Source organism: Mustela lutreola, chromosome 10 (assembly GCF_030435805.1).
Source record: "Mustela lutreola isolate mMusLut2 chromosome 10, mMusLut2.pri, whole genome shotgun sequence".
NCBI classification, from domain to species: Eukaryota; Metazoa; Chordata; class Mammalia; order Carnivora; family Mustelidae; genus Mustela; species Mustela lutreola.
The window spans coordinates 47213513-47235819 of record NC_081299.1 but is presented as its reverse complement, the minus strand read 5'-3'; the positions used below and the strand labels follow the sequence as shown (position 1 = coordinate 47235819).

At 46.9% G+C, this 22307-nt stretch overlaps 1 protein-coding gene across 1 annotated transcript; it reads left to right on the top strand.

Annotated features, from left to right (window-relative positions):
* Nucleotides 1-9686: 9686 nt before the first annotated feature.
* Nucleotides 9687-11716, top strand: TACSTD2 (tumor associated calcium signal transducer 2). Its single transcript, XM_059137077.1, has one exon. The coding sequence runs from the start codon at nt 9912-9914 to the stop codon at nt 10881-10883; it is 972 nt and encodes a 323-aa protein (XP_058993060.1). The 5' UTR covers nt 9687-9911; the 3' UTR covers nt 10884-11716.
* The last annotated feature ends 10591 nt before the right edge of the window (nt 11717-22307 follow it).

The window sequence follows — 22307 nt, the reverse complement described above, 5'->3', positions numbered from 1 at the left end:
TGACTTGAACACCACAGAACTCCTGGGCTAGCTTTCTTGGAGAGTCATTTCTAGCTGTAATGTGCTTTGCTGTTTCCCATTTGGGCTGTCAGTTTTGTCCCTCAAGTGGTATCTTCTTTTTTTTTTTTTTTTTAATTTCTTTATAGGGTAACAGAATTGTTTATGCACCACACCCAGTGCTCCATGCAATCCGTGCCCTCCTTAATACCCACCACCTGGTACCCCGACCTCCCACCCCCTGCCCCTTCAAACCCCTCAGATTGTTTTTCAGAGTCCATAGTCTCTCATGGTTCATTTCCTCTTCCAATTTCTCCCAACTCCCTTCTCCTCTCCATCTCCCAATGTCCTCTGTGTTATTTGTTATGCTCCACAAATAAGTGAAACCATATGATAATTGACTCTCTCTTCTTGACTTATTTTACTCAGCATAATCTCTTCCAACAAGTGGTATCTTCTTAGGCTATCTTTTCCTACTCAAATGGTCTTTATTTCAGTCATATTTTCTGTATATGTTACCTATTGGGTTGTGTTTTTCCCCAACCCCCACCCCCAAAGCTCTTTGTACTCATCACTGAGAAAAATGAGAAAGGAAAAAAAAAAACAGACACACTTAAGAACCAGTGAGGTTTTTCTGCTGGTGTATTGTGTAAAGAGGTGAATAACCCACGTGAGTGGGGAGGGTAGGAACTGTACTTTATAACCCTTCATTGTAATTATCTGTTCAACAAATATGTACTGAGCCCCGACTAGATGGTGGTCGTTGCATGGGCTGTGAGCTGCTCAGGGTCAGGGGTCAGGTGCTATTGGCCCTATAGCCCCGTGGCCAGGTCCAGGCCCGGCACAAGGCAGACCCTCTGTGAGCTTTTAAAATGAACAAGTCATGCCTGGTAGCTGGACAAATGGAGGGTGAAGGGGCGTAAGAGAACCCAGTCGGGCGGGTGGGGAGAGGAGGCACACAGTGGCACGCGGATTAGTTCTGCTGGCTCTCCCTTGCTTTCCAGTCGACAGCCTTCTGTGTTCATGGAGAAGTTTCAGAAGGCAGTCTTCATTTTCCCATCGCCATGGTTTGAAAGGTTATAGCTGACGTTTCGCTGACAGAGCCAGGACTTCCCACATGAATCCAAAGAATGAGTCCCATCTCTTGCATCCCACAGAGGCCAGAGGAACAACGGGGGCTTCCTGGCCCTCTGTCTTGGACCCAGACATCCCCACGTTTGAGAACAATGAAGCCTCTTTCTCCCTCCTTCCCATTCTCCCCAGACTTCTGAACTTTCCTTCTCTCCTACTCCTTCTCGCCTCTACTTCCGTCTAGTGACTCAGAGCTACTGAGGGTAGGAATCCAAGCCCCTCTGTATGGTCGGCTCCTTGGGCTGATGGGTCTGGAAACATCTAGAAATAAACAGCCTCAGAGGCTGGGAAGAGCAGAGGGAAAACCACAGCCCAGGAGAGGGTTGAGATGCTCGTGCCCCTGGAAGGGCAACACAGGAGCTGAGGAAAGCATCTACTGCTGGGAAGTCTGGAAGGTTCTGACCTGCTCTGAAGCTGGATGAGCCATTACCCTGCACTTAACTGGTTTTTTTTTTTTTTTTTTTTTTTTTTCCATCCACATGATGTATATCATGCCTCGTCTGCTTCCCCGAAAGGGTGAGTTCAATCAAGATGTCAGGGAGCAAAACTGTAAGTTGTCCTATAAAATCAAAGCCGTACCTTTACTTGGCTTCAGTTGAGAGACTATTTTGATGTTCTGATTCAGCATCTGTAGAAGAAAAAGAAGTTGCGGCGTAGTTTGAACTTGTAGAGGAGTGAATTTGTAGGAAGGTGTGGTGGAGGTTAAAACATTTGGGCTGGGGAGATGAACATGGTCTGTAGCAGCACGGTGTTAGAAAGAAGAGAATCTGAGTCAGACAGGAATGAGTGTGAATTCCAGCCCTGCCATTTACTGGCCAAACATTCCTGGGCAAGGGTCCTTCTGCATGGGTTTCTTATTTGTAGGGTAAAAATAACAGAACGTCCCTCGTTTGGATGATGTAAGGTGAAAGATAAGCCATGTTGAGCAGCGGGGCCATAACAGGCTCTCAGCAAATTTTTCTCCTCCCCCTCTTCCTCCTTCTTTTCTTCTTTTTTAAGACATCTATTTATTTATTTGACAGAGAGAGAGAGCGATCACAAGTAGGCAGAGAGGCAGGCAGAGGGAGAGGGGGAAGCAGGCTCCCCGCAGAGCAGAGAGCCCGATGTGGGGCTCGATCCCAGAACCCTGAGACCATGACCTGAGCCGAAGGCAGAGGGTTTAACCCACTGAGCCATCCAGCTGCCCCGAAAGAGCTCTTCTGAAAAGCTTGCTTAGAAAAACAAACACAGGAAAACAGGCTATCTCTTGTCTAATTCTGTTAGAGACCAGAATTTGTAGATATTACGAATATTGCTCAGATGGGAACAGAGGGAACGAGTAGACAGGTAAGGGATGGTTTGGGTTACACCTACCTTCCCAGGCAGAGAAGAGAAGCAGGACACCAGGAACAAACTCTCCTTCAGAGCTTCCAGGAGGATCCTCGACTAGGATCTCCCCACACTGCCTCGTTCCGTAACATTATGTGTTGAATGGGGTCACTGACAGAAACAACGCCACAACCCAGCGTGTGAGATTGGCAGAGGAGGAAGGATGAGGACAAAGGGAGGTTTCACTAGAGAAAGGCAAGAAAAGAGGCAGGAAGGACTGGAGAGGAGAGCGAGGGGACCAGAGAGCTGGCTTCAGATCCATCCCGGAGGAGCCACTGAGGGGAAGGTGAACATGGCTTCCTTGGTGTTGCTCTACAGATGGAAATTCAGAGTGTGGGAAGATTAGAGGCCCAGAATTTCCCTGAATATTTTGAGGAGCCTTACGGAGTTGGTTGGGACTAGGCCAGACTGTCTGGTGGGGAAGACGGTTGTTTCAGCACCGCAGCAGTGCGTAAGGCCCTGTTACGGGACTTGGAGACAGAACCCACTCTTTGGGTGGGAGAGGGAGGTCAATGACCTGTGATGTCCTTCTCAATACCCCTAAGGAGCATCCCTTGGACCAGGACTGCCCAAAACAGGCAGGCTGGTCTGGAAGGGGTAGCTGCACATTTGAGGCCTGTCACCACTGTCCTCACCTTGAAAGGACTGGAAGCCCCCAGAAACAGCAACACCTCCACACCCCCTCATGGGAGCCTCACACCTCGGCTGGCTCACTCTGGGAAAGGAAGCACCATGACTCACAAATGTGGGGTTGGAGAAACGTGGCTGCCTCCGGAATGTTGTGACAAGGTTTCCCAATCTCTCCTCATTTGCTGCCAAATCTCTCCGGAAACAACACTCCCAAGAGCCAGTGAGATTAACTACAAAGTAACTACACAGTTCTTGGGTGTTTTATCGGCTTTTACCCTGAGTGTAAAACCCTTGGAAAAGAAGCCAGTTACCTCAGGGCAAAGAGCCCAGATGTGAGGGGAGGGAGGCCGTTAAATGGTTTACAACTCCTGAGAAGGAGACCCTGACAAGATCGTGAAGGGAAGTTCATAGGTAGGAGATACTGAAATGAAACAATGACACACACTCTTCCGGTGACGCCCGCAGTCACTTTTCAAATCCTGATGGACTACAAAAGCCAATCAGCGTCCCGAATAAATACAGTAAGGCCGCACCCAAAAGACCACACAACAGAGAAACTATTGTCTTTCCAGAAAAGTGAAAAGATTAGACATTCCATTCCTGAGGCCTCCCAGACCCAAACCCCGCCCAAACCACACCCTGTGTACCATTCTTACGTCTTTCTTCTACTCTTACTCATTCAAGACTCTTCATCAAGACACTAAACTGTGTCACAGGAAAGTGTAGATGCCCCTCTCACCAGAGCTGGCTTCAAGGCCCTCCTCCATTGAGTCCTAGGAGTGTGACCTTAAGCCTCAGCTTCCCCATCTGGCAAATGGGGACAAGAATAATTATTTTTGTAGAGATGCTGGAAGGATTCTAGGGAATTTATTTATAAAGTGCCTGGCACAAGGTTGGTGATCAAAAAATGGCAGTTCATATTAATAACAGAAACTATGGAAATGGGAAAATAAGATAATTTGAAGCAGAAACAGAAATTTTACCTCAAATAGTTTCCTAAAACTTAATTTGAGGGATTGACTTATTTTTAAAAAATTAATCAACATTTCAATAACAATAAACATGAAAATATAGAGGGTGTACCTTATCTCCAGGCTCTTTTGAATTCTACTACTTGGCAATGCTTTTTTTTTTTTTTTTAAACATTTCTAAAGAAATGAAACATTAAAGCTAGAATCATGTATGTTTTATCTATTCTGTGGTCTGCATCCCTGCTCCCTAAGCCCTGCGCTGACTTCCCATTCTTCCTATGGTTTCTTGGGGCTTTCTTCCTCCATCCTGAGCTAACAATCACCACAGCCCACTTCTCTGTCTGCATTTTCTGCATTCTGACTGAAGCATCACCTGCTTCCTCCAGCGCTCCAAGCTGTCTCTCAGAAGGAAGGGAAACCCTGACTGGCCTTCCGGAATTGCCCCTTGCCTCAGTAGCCGCTCCTGACAGAGAACAGAGCTGACTGTGGTCAGGCCAAAAAGAGGACTGAGCGGTCTTCCTAACCTGGCCTGAGCAGCTTCACAGACATTACACTGCAGAATCCCCACCATGTCGCTCACAGGCAACATCATCTCCGTTCTACAAGAGTAAACCAAGCAGAAGGTGCTGCCTGTGGCCTGGCAGGGCAGAATGCAAATGTGGGCTGCTTCATCCCAGCAAGGCAGATAGCAAGGAAGGTGTCCACTCCAATATGGAGGAACTGGTGGGTAATGGCATGAGTCTTAGGGTTTCGGGTGTGGGATCACTGCTGTGCCCTATGCAAGTAGCTAGGTTTTTTGCTTTTCTCAAAACCTGAACTTTCTAAAAAAAAAAAATGTGTATAACTAAGAGAAAGAAAGAAAAAGAAAATCCGAGGAACCTCAGATGAGACTCTAACCTCTTGACCCCTTTGATTCTCTTCCACCTTTTTAATTTGTATGTACAGGTGGTGTCAGGAGACCCGAATTCTAGGCCTGACCTCACCACTTATAAGCTTGTGACCATGAGCCATTCCTTCTCTTGTCCTCCCAAGGCCTCTGTTTCCACATCTGTGAAATAGGGATAATGTCTTCCCTGCACATTCTCCAAGGGTGCTGTAGGGCTTTCAGCAGATGATGAGCAAAGAAATGCTAAAGCCTGATCTGCAACTAGATAATCTCCTTGTTCCTGCATCCTGGGGGTCAGGACGACAAGGGCTCAGGGGCAGCTCCCCTCCCTTGCACACAGCCTCTGGGGCAGGTCTTCAGCAATCCCCACAGTCACCAGCTTTGCGCAGGAACCTATAATGATCCCCAGGCATCCTCACGCCCCTGAGACAGTTGATAATAATAACTGAGATGAATTCTCCCTAGTGTATGCCATACACTGTGTTGGGCATTTTATATTTTTTATCTTGAATCATTAAAAATAATTATAGATGGTAAGTATTTTTTTTTATTAATCAAATACAGTTTTGTTTTTATAAATCACACCCTGAAATAGAAAACTGATGAGCTGGTATTGGTCTTGCACAGAGGAAAGTCAGATTGTCAACACCAGCTTAGAAAACAGGGTGCAAGGGGCACGTGGGTGGCTCAGCAGGTTAAAGCCTTTGCCTTTGGCTTAGGTCATGATCCCAGGGTGCTGGGATCAAGCCCTGCATCAGGCCCTCTGCTCAGCAGGGAGCCTGATTCCTCCTTTCTCTCTGCCTGCCTTTCTGCCTACTTGTGATCTCTGTCAAGTAAATAAATAAAATCTTTTTTAAAAAATGAAAAAGAAAACAGGGCACAAGGAGACATGAAGTTGAAGTTCAGTTGGGGAAGAATGTGTTCATAATAACAAGGCAGGAAGTCATCCTTTTCACAGGTTCTGGGGAAATGTAGATATTATTACACCCCCCCATTTTATAATTAAAGAAATTGAGGGGTGAAGTAACTTATTCAAAATCACACAGCCAGTGAGTGACGTGAAGCCAGGATGGGAGCCTAAGTCTCACTAGATCCCGTTTTCCTTTAGCTGCACTGGACTATGTTTCTCTGAATCTCTGTCAGCTCACAGACCCATCAGCCTGTATCCCGACTCCCTATGGCTACTGGCCGGTAAAAGTTCGGGATCGTGCATAAAAGCAAAAGTAACAGTCAGTTTAGCATTACTCAATCCTCCTTGAAACTGGGTGTTTGGAGGTTGGGTTAGGGTACAGTAGGATAGAGGTTTGTGGCAGGGGTCGATGATGAGAATTGGACTTGCAGAGAAGAACTGAAATGGCCACCATGAACACTCCTGGGAATGTGTATTGATCCTCTGACATTCGCGGCACATCCCACAGTTAATTAACCCAATAAGCATTACTGAGCCCCTAATAAATGCTGGTGCTGGGGCTCAGTAGTGCTCAGATATGGTTCCTGTCCCCCATAGACATTTGACAAACCTGAGTTCACGGAATGCCTTTGTTAAATACTTGAAAGTTAAAATAAATAAAAAAAAAATACAAAGAGCTAAAGCTAACGCGTGGTATTTTGCAGACCTTGTCAGGAAAGGGATGAAGCGAGGAGGGAGAATCAGAGCTGAGGCTGTGCTTAGTTAATAAACCCATAAGGGCACCTGATTGGCTCAGTCAGTAGAGCATGGGACTCTTGATCTTGGGGTTAGGAGTTCAAGTCCCACACTGGGCATAGAGCCTACTTAGAAAAAATAATTAAAGTATTTCCCAACTAACTCCCAAAAGAATCTATAAAAAAGAAAAACCAAAACAAAAAACTCATCATGTTTGTGTGTCTGTTGGGGAAAGCCTGGCTCACCACAGAAATTAAGAAAGAGAAGGGGGGGGTCACTCTGACTTCCACAGAGGACATTGAGAATAGGCTCCCTTTATCCCCATCCCCCAAACACTTACTATGGCTGAAAAAGGCCAAGGCTTGGAGACTTCATAACACTAGCCTAAATAGCTAAGCAGTCAAAGACACCTTTGTACACATTCCCCAGCCCTGAGAACCCTTCCCCATTAGCTTTCCTCCTGTCAGCCTGCGATGCATTGGAATATCAGACAGGTAGCTCTGCCATTTACAGAGGATTAGGGCTACTTAGTCAGTAGCTGGAAAATTAAAAAGACAGGATATGTTTTTAACAAATAAAAATGCAACCTGACATTTTTACAGTGTCTTTCAGTTTATAAAACTTTGGTATCTACTGTCTCATCTATTTTAGATTTGATTGTCAGAATGCCTTATGAAATAGAGAGATGCAGGGCACCTGGGGGGTTCAGTGGGTTAAAGTCTCTGCTTTCGGCTCAGGTCATGATCTCAGAGTCCTGGGATGGAGCCCCACATCGGGCTTTCTGCTCAGCAGGGAGCCTGCTTCCTCCTCCTCTCTCTCTCTCTGCCTGCCTCTCTGCCTACTTGTGATCTTTGTCTGTCAAATAAATAAATAAAATCTTAAAAAAAAAAAAAAAAAAAAGAAATAGAGAGATGCTATCATCTCCATTTTACAGATGGGCGGACAGAAGCCCAGAAAAGTTAGTTTTGCTGTTCTGGTATGTTACAGGATTTAGGAAAGCACAGAGAAGGAGCACAGCCCTCAGTGCAATAGACAGGGCCTATCAGGTAAGGCTTCCTGGGGGCGATCCAAGAGCTCAGTAGAAATAGCACAATAATGCACTAAATAAATGAGGGGGAGAGTCCCAGTACATGATTTCACGAAGGCTTGAAAATGTGGAGAAGACTGGAGATACTGGCAGGAGCAAGATGAATATAACCACGGTGGTGTTGGGGACCAGGACAGCCGCTAACACCTATCCATGTTTACTAAGCGCAGCTACTGTTAGAACAGACACTCTTCTAAGCTGTTTATCTACATTAATTCTCACACCTACCTAGTTAGTAGGTACTTTTATTATCCCCATTTAACAGATGAGGACATTAAGGCACAGAGAAGCACCTTGCTCAAGGCCATACACCATCTTGTTTGCTAACTTAAAAAGTGTGAATTCTATTCCAAGCGCCACAAGCACCTCCCACTAGGCTCTCAGCAGAGATCAACACAGATTTGTGATTTAGAAAGCCTTCTCTGGGGGTGCCTGGGTGGTTCAGTGGGTTAAAGCCTCTGCCTTCAGCTCAGGTCATGATCCCCAGGTCCTGGGATCCAGCCCTACCTTGGTCTCTCTGCTCAGCGGGGAGCCTGCTTCCTCCTCTCTCTGCCTGCCTCTTTACCTACTTGTGATCTCTGACTGTCAAATAAATAAATAAATAAATAAGCTTAAAAAAAAAAAGAAAGAAAGCCTTCTCTGACACAGGATAGACTGGGTGTTGGAGAGGGGGAAAGAAACTGGAATCTGACTAGGTTTTTGGTTCAAGGAGCTGAACAGAGACAGCGGGAGTAGAGAGCAGGGGAGCATTCCCACAATACCTGGTGCTTGTGGGGAAGAAATTGCCCTCACATGACTCTGCTTTCTCTACCTGTAAAGGGAGAATGATGTATTTCCACCTACCCGCCTCAGGAATTACTCGAAAATTAATGGGATAGAGGCTATGTGGCTTTCATGTGTTAAACAACACCCTTGTACTACTGCTGGTGTTCATTAAATGCTGAACATATAAAATGTGCTTTGAACGAAGGAGCTGGGAATAATTATAGCTTGCTAATTATTGTTAATTTTACCACAGCGTTGAAACCCAGGACTTTCTCAATGATTCAAAAAAGAGATTGCAACCCCGCCATCCCATTAAAGTAGCCACGAAGAGGCAGACCAGCCATTTCCCACAGGCCCATCCATTTCTTCTTTGCAGTGGTTCAGCTACTTATCTGGGCACAGAAAAAGAAAAGCGACTTACTCTTTCAGAATCAACGTATACAAAGAACCCCTTGTAATGTTACTTGTTCTTCTGAAGAACTAGTTCCTTTCTGTTTCCCTACTCTGACTACATGTATGAATGTTATGTTTCTGTGTGTGTGTGTGTGTGTGTGTGTGTGTAGAGGAAAACTGTGTTTAACAGAACTTCTGACACACTGGATTCCGGGACACCTGGGTTTTACTCATGATATGGTAACACTGCTCCCTTTCTTCCGACTCTGCACCACTCTGTTTCCATAAACACTGATTTAAGGTTTCACAATCACTAGGCAGAATACCAAAGACTCCTCCGAAGAATTTGAGGATATTGATGGCTTGGTGACTTTAAGTCTCAGCCTCAACTGCATCGCCTATAAAATGGGTCTGAAAGATTGTACATACCTGTCAGGACTGAAGCGAGGCTGAGATAATGCCTGTGAATTCTAAACTAACCGACGGCTACTGGGAGAACTGGGTGGTAGGTTATGGATAGGGGTTGGGAAGGGAGGGGGTAGGGGACAAAAGGCTGGCGATCTCCTGCGCCTTACTTTTTAAACAAATTCTTAAGAATTCCTGTTCAGGAGAGCAGCCAGGCCACCCGCCGTCCTCAGGCTGGGGGCGGCTGGGATGGCTGCTCCTCCCCAGGTGAGGCAAGGGCGGGCCGGGGGCGGGGCGGGGTCCCGCAGCCCGCAGGTGAGTATCGGTTTTCCTCTCCCGGGCTTTCGGTCTGGAGGAGGCGGGAGCAGCCTCCGCTCCTCCGATCCTATCGCGGGCGGCGCAGGGCGGGCTGTGCCTTCCGTGGGACGGTGACGGGGCGGGGGCCGCGGGATGTGTCACCCAAATACCAGAGGGTGAGTCCGCCCAACCAGCCCGGCAGGTCCGGCGGAGTATAAGAGCGGAAGGGAGCGGCCAGCCGCAGAAGCCCGAGACCGTCCCAGCGCGGAGCTGGAGCCCCGCAGAGTCCCCAGCGCCTGGTCCGCCCGCGTCCCGTCTGCGCTCCGCAGCCCCACCATGGCCCGGGGTTCGGGCCTCGCGCTGCCGTCGCCCCCGCTGCCGCTGCTGTTGCTGCTCCTGGTGGCGGCGATAGGCCCTGCGGCCGCAAAGGACAACTGCACGTGCGCCACCAATAAGATGACCCTGTGCCGCGCGGACGGCCCCGGCGGCCGCTGCCAGTGCCGCGTGCTCGGCTTGGACTTCCCGGTGGACTGCTCCACGCTGACCTCCAAGTGCCTGCTGCTCAAGGCGCGCATGAGGGCCCCCAAGAGCGGCCGCGCACTCGTGCGGCCCAGCGAGCACGCGCTCTTGGACAACGACGGCCTGTACGACCCCGACTGCGACCACGAGGGCCGCTTCAAGGCCCGCCAGTGCAACCAGACGTCGGTGTGCTGGTGCGTGAACTCGGTGGGCGTGCGCCGCACCGACAAGGGCGACCTGAACCTGCGCTGCGACGAGCTGGTGCGCACCCACCACATCCTCATCGACCTGCGCCACCGCCCGGCCGCCCGCGCCTTCAACCACTCGGACTTGGACGCCGAGCTGCGGCGGCTCTTCCGCGAGCGCTACCGGCTGCACCCCAGGTTCGTGGCGGCCGTGCACTACGAGCGGCCCACCATCCAGATCGAGCTGCGGCAGAACGCCACCGAGAAGGGCCCCGGCGACGTGGACATCGCGGACGCCGCCTACTACTTCGAGAGGGACGTCAAGGGCGAGTCGCTGTTCCCCGGCCCCGGCGGCCTGGACGTGCGCGTGCGCGGCGAGCCGCTGCTGGTGGAGCGCACGCTCATCTACTACCTGGACGAGAAGCCCCCCCAGTTCTCCATGAAGCGCCTCACGGCCGGCCTCATCGCCGTCATCGTGGTGGTCGTGGTGGCCCTCGTCGCCGGCGTGGCCGTCCTGGTGATCACCAACCGGAGGAAGTCGGGGAAGTACAGGAAGGTGGAGGTCAAGGAGCTGGGGGAGCTGAGAAAGGAGCCGAGCTTGTAGGTCCCAGCGGGGCAGGGGGGTGGGGTGGGTTACCGGATTGCAGCCCGGCCCCAGCCCAAAGAGAGCCGCTCGCCTTGACTCTTGGCCCAGAGGGGACCTTGCTCTTTCCAAATTCCTGCCTCTCCCCACCCCCATTGGGTTTAATCAGGGTCACCTCTCCTTCTGACTTCTGGCTTCAGAGGAGGCATTTCTAAAATTCCTTCCCTTTCGGTCCGACAAGAAGCCTGACTCAAGAGTTCAGCGAAGTTCGGCGCAGGGTTACGTATGAGAATCACCTGTTGGTGTGACGCTGCGGCCGGCTTTGCCATGGACGCGGAAGGTGTTGGAGGCTCGCCAGCGCTTCGATGGGGGGAGGGAGGACAGCGCTTTTTACTGTCTTGGGTTAAGTTACGTGGTTAGCTCCACCAGGATCCTGGCGGTGCTGGTGAGGAGAGGAGTTTGCCCACTGAGCCCGCGTAGTACCCGCTGTTGTCGTGGTTTGTACGACCAACCACATCTGCTGGTCGGTGCTGGTGAGGAGAGGAGTTTGCCCACTGAGCCCGCGTAGTACCCGCTGTTGCCGTGGTTTGTACGACCAACCACATCTGCTGGTTACCGGGAAAGAAGCCTGTTTCAGCCGCCCGAACACATTTGAGATTCTTTGTTTGAGAGCAGACTGTGCCCTCGAAACCCAGAGTTTGTTCCTCAGCCTGCCCTTGGTATAGCTGGTATTAGTAATGTTTCTTTTGTAAAATGTTTGTACATATTTTGTCTTTGATAATGCTGCTGTGATTTTAAAAAAAAAAAAAAAAAACCACGAATTTAATAAAATATGGAAAAGGCACAGACCAAAAGATGAAGTTTGTGAAAACTCGCTCCAGATTTCTGTCATTTGGGTTTCCTCCGTTCCCAAGACTCAAGATTTCTTATTTCAAATTCTAACACTTTTTCTTTTTTTTTCTTGCAGGAGTAGGCATTTCATTTTGCCACTCTGGTGTTTTCTGAGATGCCTTATACAGGCTGGTATAAATACTGATCTTTCTAAGTAGGATTGTTTGGAAGCTTCCTCCAGAGTGGGGGAGGGAGGGTGGGGGAGGCTAGAACTAGATGCTATTGTAGGGAAAGGGGACCAGCTTTTGGTTCTCTAAAGGCTCTCCAGTGGAGAAAAAAAGCACCACCTTTGTTTCAGAAACTGTGTCTCCTTTGACTCCTAGCCCTGCTGGGAAGTAGTGGTATTATTCCCATATAGCCCCTGGCGATTTACTTCATGTCAAAGTACCCTGGCTTGCCAGACAGGTTAAAGGACTTTCCCATGTAGTTACAGCTAGTCTGTAGTGGGTCCTACCCCGTGGTGTGGGGGGGAGGTAGGGGGAAGCACACACCCAAGTTGTTTTCCTAAAATTTCACTAGTAATATGCTTTTAAAATTTTTACTTCCTATTAGCTGTAAAAACTGGCAACCTGTCGCTCCCGCCTCCTGGCTAAGTTCAAGTGTAAAACCAGCAACCTGTCTCCTTCAAGCTCCTGTCCTCATTTTTACTCCTTCCCGTTCATGGATGTGGAGTGTGTTAGAAGGTCACTGTTGGGTAGTCTACAGGTAAACATGTTTCAGCAATTACTGGGAAATTGATTCAACAGTGGGTGTACACAAAGGAGGGAGTGGTTGGTACACCCAAGGGCTAACTGCAGGACTACTGTTTCCTCCCCTGGAACCCACCTCTTTCTCCTCCTCCCTACTCCTACTCGACTCTGTGGTTTATGCCTACCACTCAAAGACTGAAACACCAGTTAAGAACTGGAGATGTGGCTTTCAGCTGTGGCCTTCCCAGCCTGAGGTGCATCCCTAAGTATATAAACACACACTCCCTTCAGCTGCCCCCACCTATCCTCCAAAGTCCCCTCTAGTTCAAATGAGGCTTAAGGAGGGGAATGGGAAGGTGTAGGCTGGCTTTCCCCAAGTGCATTCTGCCCCAGGCCAGAATGGGAGCTGGTAGAGTGTCAGACTTCACTCTCCTTCGGCTCCCCTGAGTTCCTGAAAGTGCCTTAGCTGCATGGATCTTGGCCATCACCTCTAGCGCAGTCCCTTATTTTACTGAAGACACAGGCAAGTGATTGTTCCCATGGCCACAGCTGGAACCAGACAGTCTCACATTCCCTAGTCCAGGATTTTTTTCACGACCCCAGGCTGCTATTGTTTCAAGAGTCACTTCAAAAAACCAGCACTTGACTGCCTACAAAATAAACAGATTAAGGACTGAGTAGGCAGCTGAGCAGTGGGAAAAACCCTGAAAAAGCCTGTTTCTTCATAGAGTATCACTTCTGGTAATTTCTAAATTCCTATGTTAATTCGGGACTGAGAGTCTTTGCACTTTATTACACTTGATACTTCACAAAAACACTTTTTACACTTATCTTCTTCGAGACATGGGCTTACTGGAAATAACCCAAGTGATGACAACCCCGAGTCCAAATCCTGCTCCACTAGACAAGTCACTTCCCTCTGTGCAGTTTCCCCATCTGTTGACTGAAACCTACAGATCTCTCTCATCAATGCGAAGTTTAAATGCAGTAACTGGTAAGAGTGCATGGAATGATCTGCGCACTTAGAGTTCAGGGTATGTTAAATTTCCTCCTTTCTTTTAGATTGGATCCATTTCACATGTCAGAAAACTGAGGTCCAAAGAGATGGGGTTACCCAGGATCACCCAACCTCCAGGTGCCAAAGCCAGGGTTTAGAACATTGGTCTTTGGCTTCCTAGCCCAGGTCACTATTCCATGTACCTTCACACTTGTGCTTTGAAACAGGTCACATCTGCTGAGGGCAGGATCATCCAGACCTCGCTCTAGCCAGGGTTTTAGCCTCCCCCTCCAGGGTTTCCCCTAGAACACCCATTCACTGCCTTGGGCACAGGCCTGGGACCAGCCTTGGGAGGAATGTGAGGAGCAGGTGTGCCTTTACCAAGCAGGTCGCAGCTTGTCTTCTGAGCCCTGTGGGAGGCCCATCTGATTTCCTTGTTTCAGTCACTGGGGCTTTCTCACTCTTGCTATTTCCTTAAATGGAGCAATTTAAAAAAAAAATTACATGATTTCTCCCTGCTCCCATATCTTTGGCTTTACTGTTTTCCAAACGGAGTCACAGAATGTCAGAGGTAGAAAAAAGATCATTGAGTTTATGACTCTACTTTGCCCATGAAGGAATGGAGGCCCAGAGGAGAGAATGGATTTAACCGAGTCAGGCGGAGAGTGGCAGCCTTACTCCAAACCACCGATACCCTGATTTCTGTCTTGTCTAATGTTTGTTGCGCTTGTCTCCCTAATAAGTCTTCTGCTTGTTTTTATTTTTTCCTTCATCATTCCTACTCCTAAATTGTGTTGTTTTTCTTTAGCTTTTGAATATCACTTAAATTCAAGGGAGAGAAACTTTGTTTAAATGTAAAATGTATGGGCTTTGAAGTCACCTGGACTTTCAGACTCTGGTTTTCTTACTTGTAAAATAGGTAGAGTCTTACCTAATATGCTGATTTTAGAGATTACATTAGAAGAGAGGCGCTTGGCTGGCTCAGTCGCTGGAACATGCAGGCCTTGATCAGGGGGTCGTGAGTTCAAGTAATGTTCGACTTTACTTAAAATAAACAAATAAATAAAAAGTTCGACTTTTTTAAGTAAAGTTCGACTTTACTTAAAATAAACAAATAAATAAAAATAAAAATAAATTAAGAAAAGATTACTATGGAAGCTAGGAAAAAAAACAGTATTTTGTAAATAATCACTATTGTTAGAATGACAGCAAAATCTTCAAGAATCTGGGGAAAAAAATAAATGGTAATGGTTAGGTTCTCTCCAGCATTTTGGTGAATAGCACTTTCATTGCATTTTCCTTCTTTCTTTCTTTTTTTTTTTGAGATTTATTTATTTATGTATTTAACAGACAGAGATCACAAGTAGGCAGAGTGGCAGGCACAGAGAGAGAGGGAAGCAGTCTCCCCACCAAGCAGAGAGCCAATGTGGGGCTCAATCTCAGGACTCTGGGAGTCAGGACCTGAGCCGAAGGCAGAGGCTTTAACCTAATGAACCACCCAGTCCACTGCATTTTCTTAAGGGAACATCTGTGTCCCTAGACTTCTGTTATTAGGGAAACCAGAGCAACCTAGGAAGGCACCTGTTTCAAAGGCTAGAGGCACGGCCCATCTGGTTTGTATAAGATAGTTGTCCACACCAAGTGGGACACCTTCATTATGGTGTGAGAAATAGATGTCTTTGTTTTGAAATTATATTATTATTAGGTCTGTAATAGCCTTTTATTTTATGTTAGCATACTCTTTTACTATAACTAGTTTAAGTGTCTATATTATTATTCCTAAAACTGATGAAAAAATTAAGACACTAAAGATTAGCTTACTTGCCTCTGGCCAGAGATCTAATAAGTTGTGCATCTGGGATTAGAACCCAGACAAACTGACCCTCAAATCCATGTTCATAACCACTGCAGTACTGCCTCCTATAATTTATAAATTTGCAAGCCAGACTATATTCATTTTTATGCATTTATTATATTGGCCTGCATTCATTATTTTTCAATTCTCTAGGTCAGAAGTCCAATACAAATCTCACTAGGCCTAAAACCAAGAAGCCTGCAGGGCTGCATTCCTTTCTGGGGGTGCCAAGGGAAATTTTATTTCCTGTTTTTATTCAGGTTGCTGGCAGAATTCACTTCCTTTTCTGTTGGGAATCCAAGATGTCTGCTTTCTTACTGGATGGATGCTAAGAGCTGTCCTGGGTTTGTAGCACTTTCCTTAGCTCATAGTCCCATCCTTCATCTTTGAGGCCAATGATAGCCAGCTGAGTCTTCACAAGGCATCTTTCTGACCATGCTTCCCCTGTCTCTTCTCTTTCTAGCCACAGCTAGGCAAGGTTTCCCACTCAAGAGGACTTGTGATCAGGCTGAGTCTATCCACAATGTGCAGAACAAGGTTATCCCATCTCTAGGTCTCTTCACCTTAATCAGATCTGCAAGGCCTTTCTGGCCCTGTAATGTAACATATTCACAAATTCTGGAGATTAGGAGTGGGCATCTTTGGTGATGGGGGGATTCTCTCTACCAAATCCATGCTCTTAACCAATATACCATCCTGCCTCTGGAAAACTATAAGGCAGGGGGTTATTTTTGTGTCTAGTTCAGAAGAGCTCCTTCTCCCGTGGCCCTCTCCTCTGTCCCTTTTTGAACAAAGACTTTCCAAGGGGGAAAGTGGATTCCTGGGGAAATTAATCCTATAGCCCACACTGGGTGATCCAACTAGTAAGCCCTCAGGAAAGTGTGTTGACTTAAATGGGTACCAGTTGATGGGGTTTTGGAACATAGGTGAGGTTTGGTGGGGTGGAGTCAGGAGACGATGACCAAGAAAGAATTCTTGGCACATCTTTTGGTGCAAAATGGTGGTTTTATTAAAGCACGGGGACAGGACCTGTGGGCAGAAAGAGCTGCTGCCCTGGGGTTGGGAGGGGTGGCTGACTGTATACTATGGGGTTGGGGAGGTAAGGAAGAAGGAGGCTTTTGAAAGGATTTTCACACATGTTAAAGAGGACCTACAAGATACCAGAGGCCTTGCCATTGTCAGGTTAAGGTGATTTTTCCCTCTAGGAAGGCATCAACATTAAGACAGTTGAGAGCTTCCTGGAAGAATGTCGCACATGTCCCGCCCAGGAGTGGGAGTGGGGGTAGGTTGTAGGGTGTCGGTGTGTGCTTTGTCCTCATCTAGCCTTCTGCTCCCTCATCGCCAATGGCTACCGTTTACTAAGCACATAGGACATGCCAAACACTGTCTTACAAGCTTTATCCCCATTATCTCATTTATTTCACAACAACCTCATAATATGAAGTATGTTCTGCTGTTCTAGTTTTACTAATGAGGAAACTAAAGCAGAAATAAATGACTTGCCAGAAATCACATGGCTGGTAAGGAGGACAGCTGGAATGAAATCATCCAGGGCCACCCTCCTCGGAGTCTGTGCTTTTACCCCTAGACTCTCTGACACTGTAGGGTAAAGACCCATGTCCCATGCTAAGTGGTGAAGATGCCAATGGGAAGGCCTATTCTTCTGGACCTAGAGAGAATCCCTCAAAGGACTGCCTGGGAATTTAATGGATTTCCTGGTGGGCATCTTTCCACCATCATTTCCCTCCTGAAACCATTCTCGTTCACAGCTAAATACCACCAGAAGTTTCTTGATTGTCTTTTTTTTTTTAATGACAATCTTCAGGAAGGAATTGTCGGGAGGCTGGGAGTAGGTAAGGGGCTAGGGTACACTGAATGCAGGAGAGCTGTATCCCCAGGTACCGCAGCCATAAGTCCTCAGTTTCAGGGGGAAATTCTCAAGCCCACACTGTGCAACAGGCCAAACCAAGATGGGTGAGAAGGGAAAGGAAAATGATCTAGAGTGGTCTGTCTGAACACGTTAACCAGTGGTTTTGGAGCAGGCAGTTCGGCTTACCCCGTATCATGTTATGTCTCCTTGGAAGGGCAGGGACAAGAATCCCTTGCCTAGTTCATTCTAACCCTCAGAAGCCTTATGCACTCAGGGCTCCCACCCTGGATGTGATTCAGTTTCCTTAGTAGTGCCGTGACCCTCAACTCCCTTGTTAACCCCCAAACGAGCCTATGTAGAATTCTGACCTAGTCTTAGCAGGAGTCACATCCATAAGGAACTGACACTAAATCTGAGATGCAAGCTACTAGTAGATGTTATTTATGCGCGAAGAGGAGCATTTTGGTAAGGGAGAATGGCATGTGCAAAGGTCCTAAAGCTCAGGGAGTGTGGTCTCTCTGAGGACCGGAGAGTAGACCAGCAAGACTAGAATAGAGATAATACTGGGAAGGTGGTACTACATGAGGCTGGATAAGTGGACTGAGGACAGACCATGGAAGACCTTTCAAGCTTATTACATGTTTTGACCTTTTATGGAAATTCACAAAAGACATGCCCTCTGTGCAGACAAGCATAAAAAGGCATCCTTTCTAGTTGGACCTAACACTGCCATGCAGGGTTTGGCATGGGGGCTGGTGAGGACCTTTATGTGAAGAAAAAGGGGCCCTTTCCTCCCTGATGACACAGCCTCACACCCACACCAGACAAGAACATAGAGAAATCATTGAAAACGTATCCTATTTTTCAGGGGATGATGTAATTATATTGTGTTCCAAAACAATCACTGGCTGGAGTATGGAGAACAGACCAAAAAAGAGCAAGAAGAGGGGAAAGGAAACAGTAGAAGACCAGAAGAAAGATTTCAGGTAAGAGACAAAGGTAGTTTGGACTGAGAATAGGTGTATAGGATAGTGGTAGCAATGGAGATAAGTGGGTGTATGGGAGGGATACTTAGGATATAAAATCAGTAGGACTTGGGGATGGATTCAGTATGGGGGTGGTAAGGAGGAAAGAGGTATCAAGAATGACTCTTAGGTATCTGGCTTTCATGACTGGTTGGGGGTACCTTTCACTCCCTTTGGCAGAGAACATAGGAGTAAGAACATTTTGGTAAGAGTGAAATGGTCAGTATGGTTTTTAGACATGTTGGATTCATCCAAGAGTTGGATATAGATATCTGGTGTTTTATGGGCTGGCGCTAGGAATTCGGGAGGCACTGGCATCTGGGTACTTCAAAAGTACATCTAGTACTTCAAAACCACGAACAGGGATGTGATTGCCTAGGGAAAGGTAAAGGACTGACAAGGGAAGAGAACCTACATGGTGTTTCAAAAGGCTCCAGCACTCCAGGGGCAGAAAGAGGAGAAGAAATTGTAAAAGGAAACCGGAAAGGGTCGAACCTAGGGACAGAGACAGAAGGACAAGCCCAGATTGGTACCAGGAGACAAGACCAAGTCAGAAGTTGGGGGTCACCGACCAGATCGGGAGGAGAGTGTTGGTAGGAGCAAAGCCCCAGACTAAGAGAGACTGGAAATGTCTGCCATTTATGATTACTGTCTGCCCACTGCCTGCTATTTGGGGGCAAGCATCTGGGAACAAGGAGAGGGTTGGCATACGTAGCTCAAGTGACCAATCTGTGATTGATGTGGTGTCTGAGAGTGTCTGGGTGCAACTTCTGGCAAAGCTTCTTGTCAGTGTGTGATCTTGGGTCCAGTTACTTAACCTTTTCATGCCTCAGCTTCCTTACTTATCTAATGAGGACAATAGTATACCCACCTCCTCAAAGGGTTGGTGAGGTAAGTAAGTATGTTGGTACACCTGTGCGTAGACCAGGGCCTGGTGCTCCTAAATGTCAGCTATTGCCAATAGCTACTTTACTATGTTACTACATTAAACTTGAATACATAGTGTCCAGTGCAAGCCAGTGAAGGAATGGGCTGTTTCTTTTCTATTCACCTCTGCATTTTCAAACCTAGCACAGTTCCTGGAACATAGCAGGGGCTCGATAATTAATGCTGATTAAATGGTTGGATAGATGAGGTGGATACAGGTGTCTCCGCAGATGGCTAGCTCTGGCCTGGGAGTTTGAACAGAGCCGAATGTGTCCCTTTGACAACTGGGGTTAACCATTTAAGGAGGTAAATTTCGTATGCTCATAGTCCTTCACTCAAAATAATATTCAGAAGCAAAAGGAAGAGAAAGAAAGAATGTAAGAAAGCCACTTAGAACTCCGTGAAGGTTTTGTTAATGAAAAGCAATGTAGAATGCATTTAAGTAATTTATAAGTGGAACAAACACAAACCAATAAGCAAGGAAGATACAGCAGGAAATGATATGCAGAAAGTTAATAGCTTTATTCTATACAGAACCCAGACAAATTGATTAGAAAAACAATGCTCTAATTAAGGCCTTAGCTAGGTACCTTGGTGCAAATTAGAAAAGGCGCCCCCCTCTGGGCAGATAAATTAGAAAAAGGCACCCCTTGTAGTTGGACCCAGTGCAGCAGTGAGGGCTTGCCAAGTTCACAGGCGGCGGGTAGCTTTGTAAGAAGACAAATGTGCCCCATCCTCAGCTGAGGACAAGGTTCTCAGGTGGTCCTGATGTCAGTAGAAAATGGACAAAGGTCACAAATAGACAACTCCAGAAGAGGAGCTAGAAATGATAGTAAATACCTTTTATTTTAAGATTTATTTATTTATTTGACAGATAGATAGAGAGCACAAGTAGGCAGAGCAGCAGGCACAGGGAAAGGGAGAGGGAGAAGCAGGCTCTCCACTGAGCAGGGAGCCCAATACAGGGCTTGATCCCAGGACCCTGGGATCATGACCTGAGCTGAAGGCAGCCGCTTAACTGACTGAGCCAGCTAGGCACCATGTAAATATCTTTTTAAAAAGTTTTATTTATTTAAGTTATCTCTACACTCTACGTGGGGCTTGAACTCACGACCCCAACTGGTTCTCCAACTGGGGCCCTGATAATAAACAGTTTTTAAAAAATGTGCCTGATATCTCCAGTAGTTATAGCCATTCAAAGAAAAGTGGGACAAAAATTCTCCTTGTGAAATTAATACAACTGGTATTATTCAGTGCTGATGGGGGGTGGTGGTATTCATTGGTATTAACTTTCTGGTAAACAAGTTGACAAACATCTACCAAGCCCCTTAGAAGTGTTTATTGTCTTTGCTTTCCTAATTCCATGTCAAAGAACTTATGTTAAGGAAATAAAACTGATGCACACAAAGGTTCACATAGAACACGTGTTCCCGGCAGCAATTTTGTAAGCAAAACCCTGAAAGGAACCTAAATATGCAACAACAGGGAGATGGTCCTACATGTCCACGGCTTCTTGAGGGCATGTTTCTGAATTCAGAATTTTGGAATTTTAGAAGGATAGTTTGGGGCATGTTATTTAGCTCCCTCAGGAGGGTCTGTGGCAGCATGGTCCACACATCCAGGTTTCTGCCATGAAACTTATTTAAAGTCACACTAATTGGTATAAATAAACCAGAAATTGTCCTAGGCCACTTCAGGTCAGTACCTGAACTTTCAAAACAGCTTTTGGTTTTCGGAGAAATTTGAACTTGTCGATAAGGGATCGTGGATCTGTGTAAGTTACAGTATAATTTTTGAAGACTTTCTAATATGGGGCCGGGGAAGAGTAACAAAATTATAGAATGATCCTATTCCATTTCAAAAAAGAGAAATGGGAGTACAGTTGTTACTCTGAATGCACCATTTGCTGTTTTCCATCTAAGCTGACCGTATCTGCTTTCTTTCCCCTCTTTTTCTCTTCTCCCTTTCCCTAAAATCTCCAGTGGAAAGGTTTAATTTTTATCAGGGTAGGAATCAGTCTTTGCCCCACTCAGCTTTCTCTGCACTGCCTGCTGAGGGAAGCTGCAGAAAGGAAGGCCTCCTTGGCCACCTCCCTCCCATTTGGTGATGCTGAGAACGAGCCTTTGCATGGGCAGAGGGAGGGCCCTTGCTTGCAGAAGGAGCAAAAGAACCTAAATTGCTTTGTGTGAAGAAATGGGAGGGAATTTGGGGGGCAGAAGCTGGGGGATGGGGGAAAGGAAGGATTACTTAGCAGGGTGTTGGAGTCTGTTAGTGTCCTGGAGCTTTCAGGATCCAGCTCCCCAAATTTGGTGGCTTGAAATATCAGAAAACAATTTCTCACAGTCTGGAAGTTAGATGTTCAGAATCAAGGTGTCAGCAGAACCATGTACTCCCAGAAGGCTCTGGGGAAGCATCCTTTGCATTCTCTAGTTTATGGAGCTTGGGAAGCAGTCCTTGGTCTTCCCTGGCCTATGGCAGCGTAATATCAATCTCTGTCTTCTTCTAAAGGTGGTCCTTTGTCAGTGTGTGTCTGTGTCTAAATTTCTATCTTCTTGTAGGACAAGAGTCATTGGATTAGGACCCACGTTAATCTAGTAAAACCTCATCTTAACATGACTGCAAAGACCCTATTTCCAAATAAGGTCACATTTACAAGTTTCAGGTGGATATGGATTTGTTGGAGCCGGTGTGGGGGGGTTATTGTTCAATTCAGTACAGTCCCCTAGTGTGGGACTTGACGGAGATAGGAATTCTAATATTCCTTTTTTTTTTTTTTTTTTTTTTTTTCAGAGAAGGAGGTTGGGGGAGGGGTAGAGTGAGAGGGAGAGAGAGAATGTTAGGCAGGTTCCACACCCAACACGGAGCCCTATGTCAGCTGGATCTTACAGCCCTGAGATCATGCATGACCTGAGTCTAAATCAAGAGTTGGATGCTGGGCACCTGGGTGGCTCAGTGGATTAAGCTGCTGCCTTCGGCTCAGGTCATGATCTCAGGGTCCTGGGATCGAGTCCCGCATCGGGTTCTCTGCTCAGCAGGGAGCCTGCTTCCTCCTCTCTCTCTCTCTGCCTGCCTCTCTGCCTACTTGTAATCTCTGTCTGTCAAATAAAATCTTTAAAAAAAAAAAAAAAAAAAGAGTTGGATGCTTAACTGACTGAGCCAACCAGGCTCCCCCAGTACTCCATTTTTTTTTA

Excerpts from the sequence above, each read along its gene's own strand:
- TACSTD2 (XM_059137077.1), top strand. The coding sequence starts at position 9,912 with ATGGCCCGGGGTTCGGGCCTCGCGCTGCCGTCGCCCCCGCTGCCGCTG.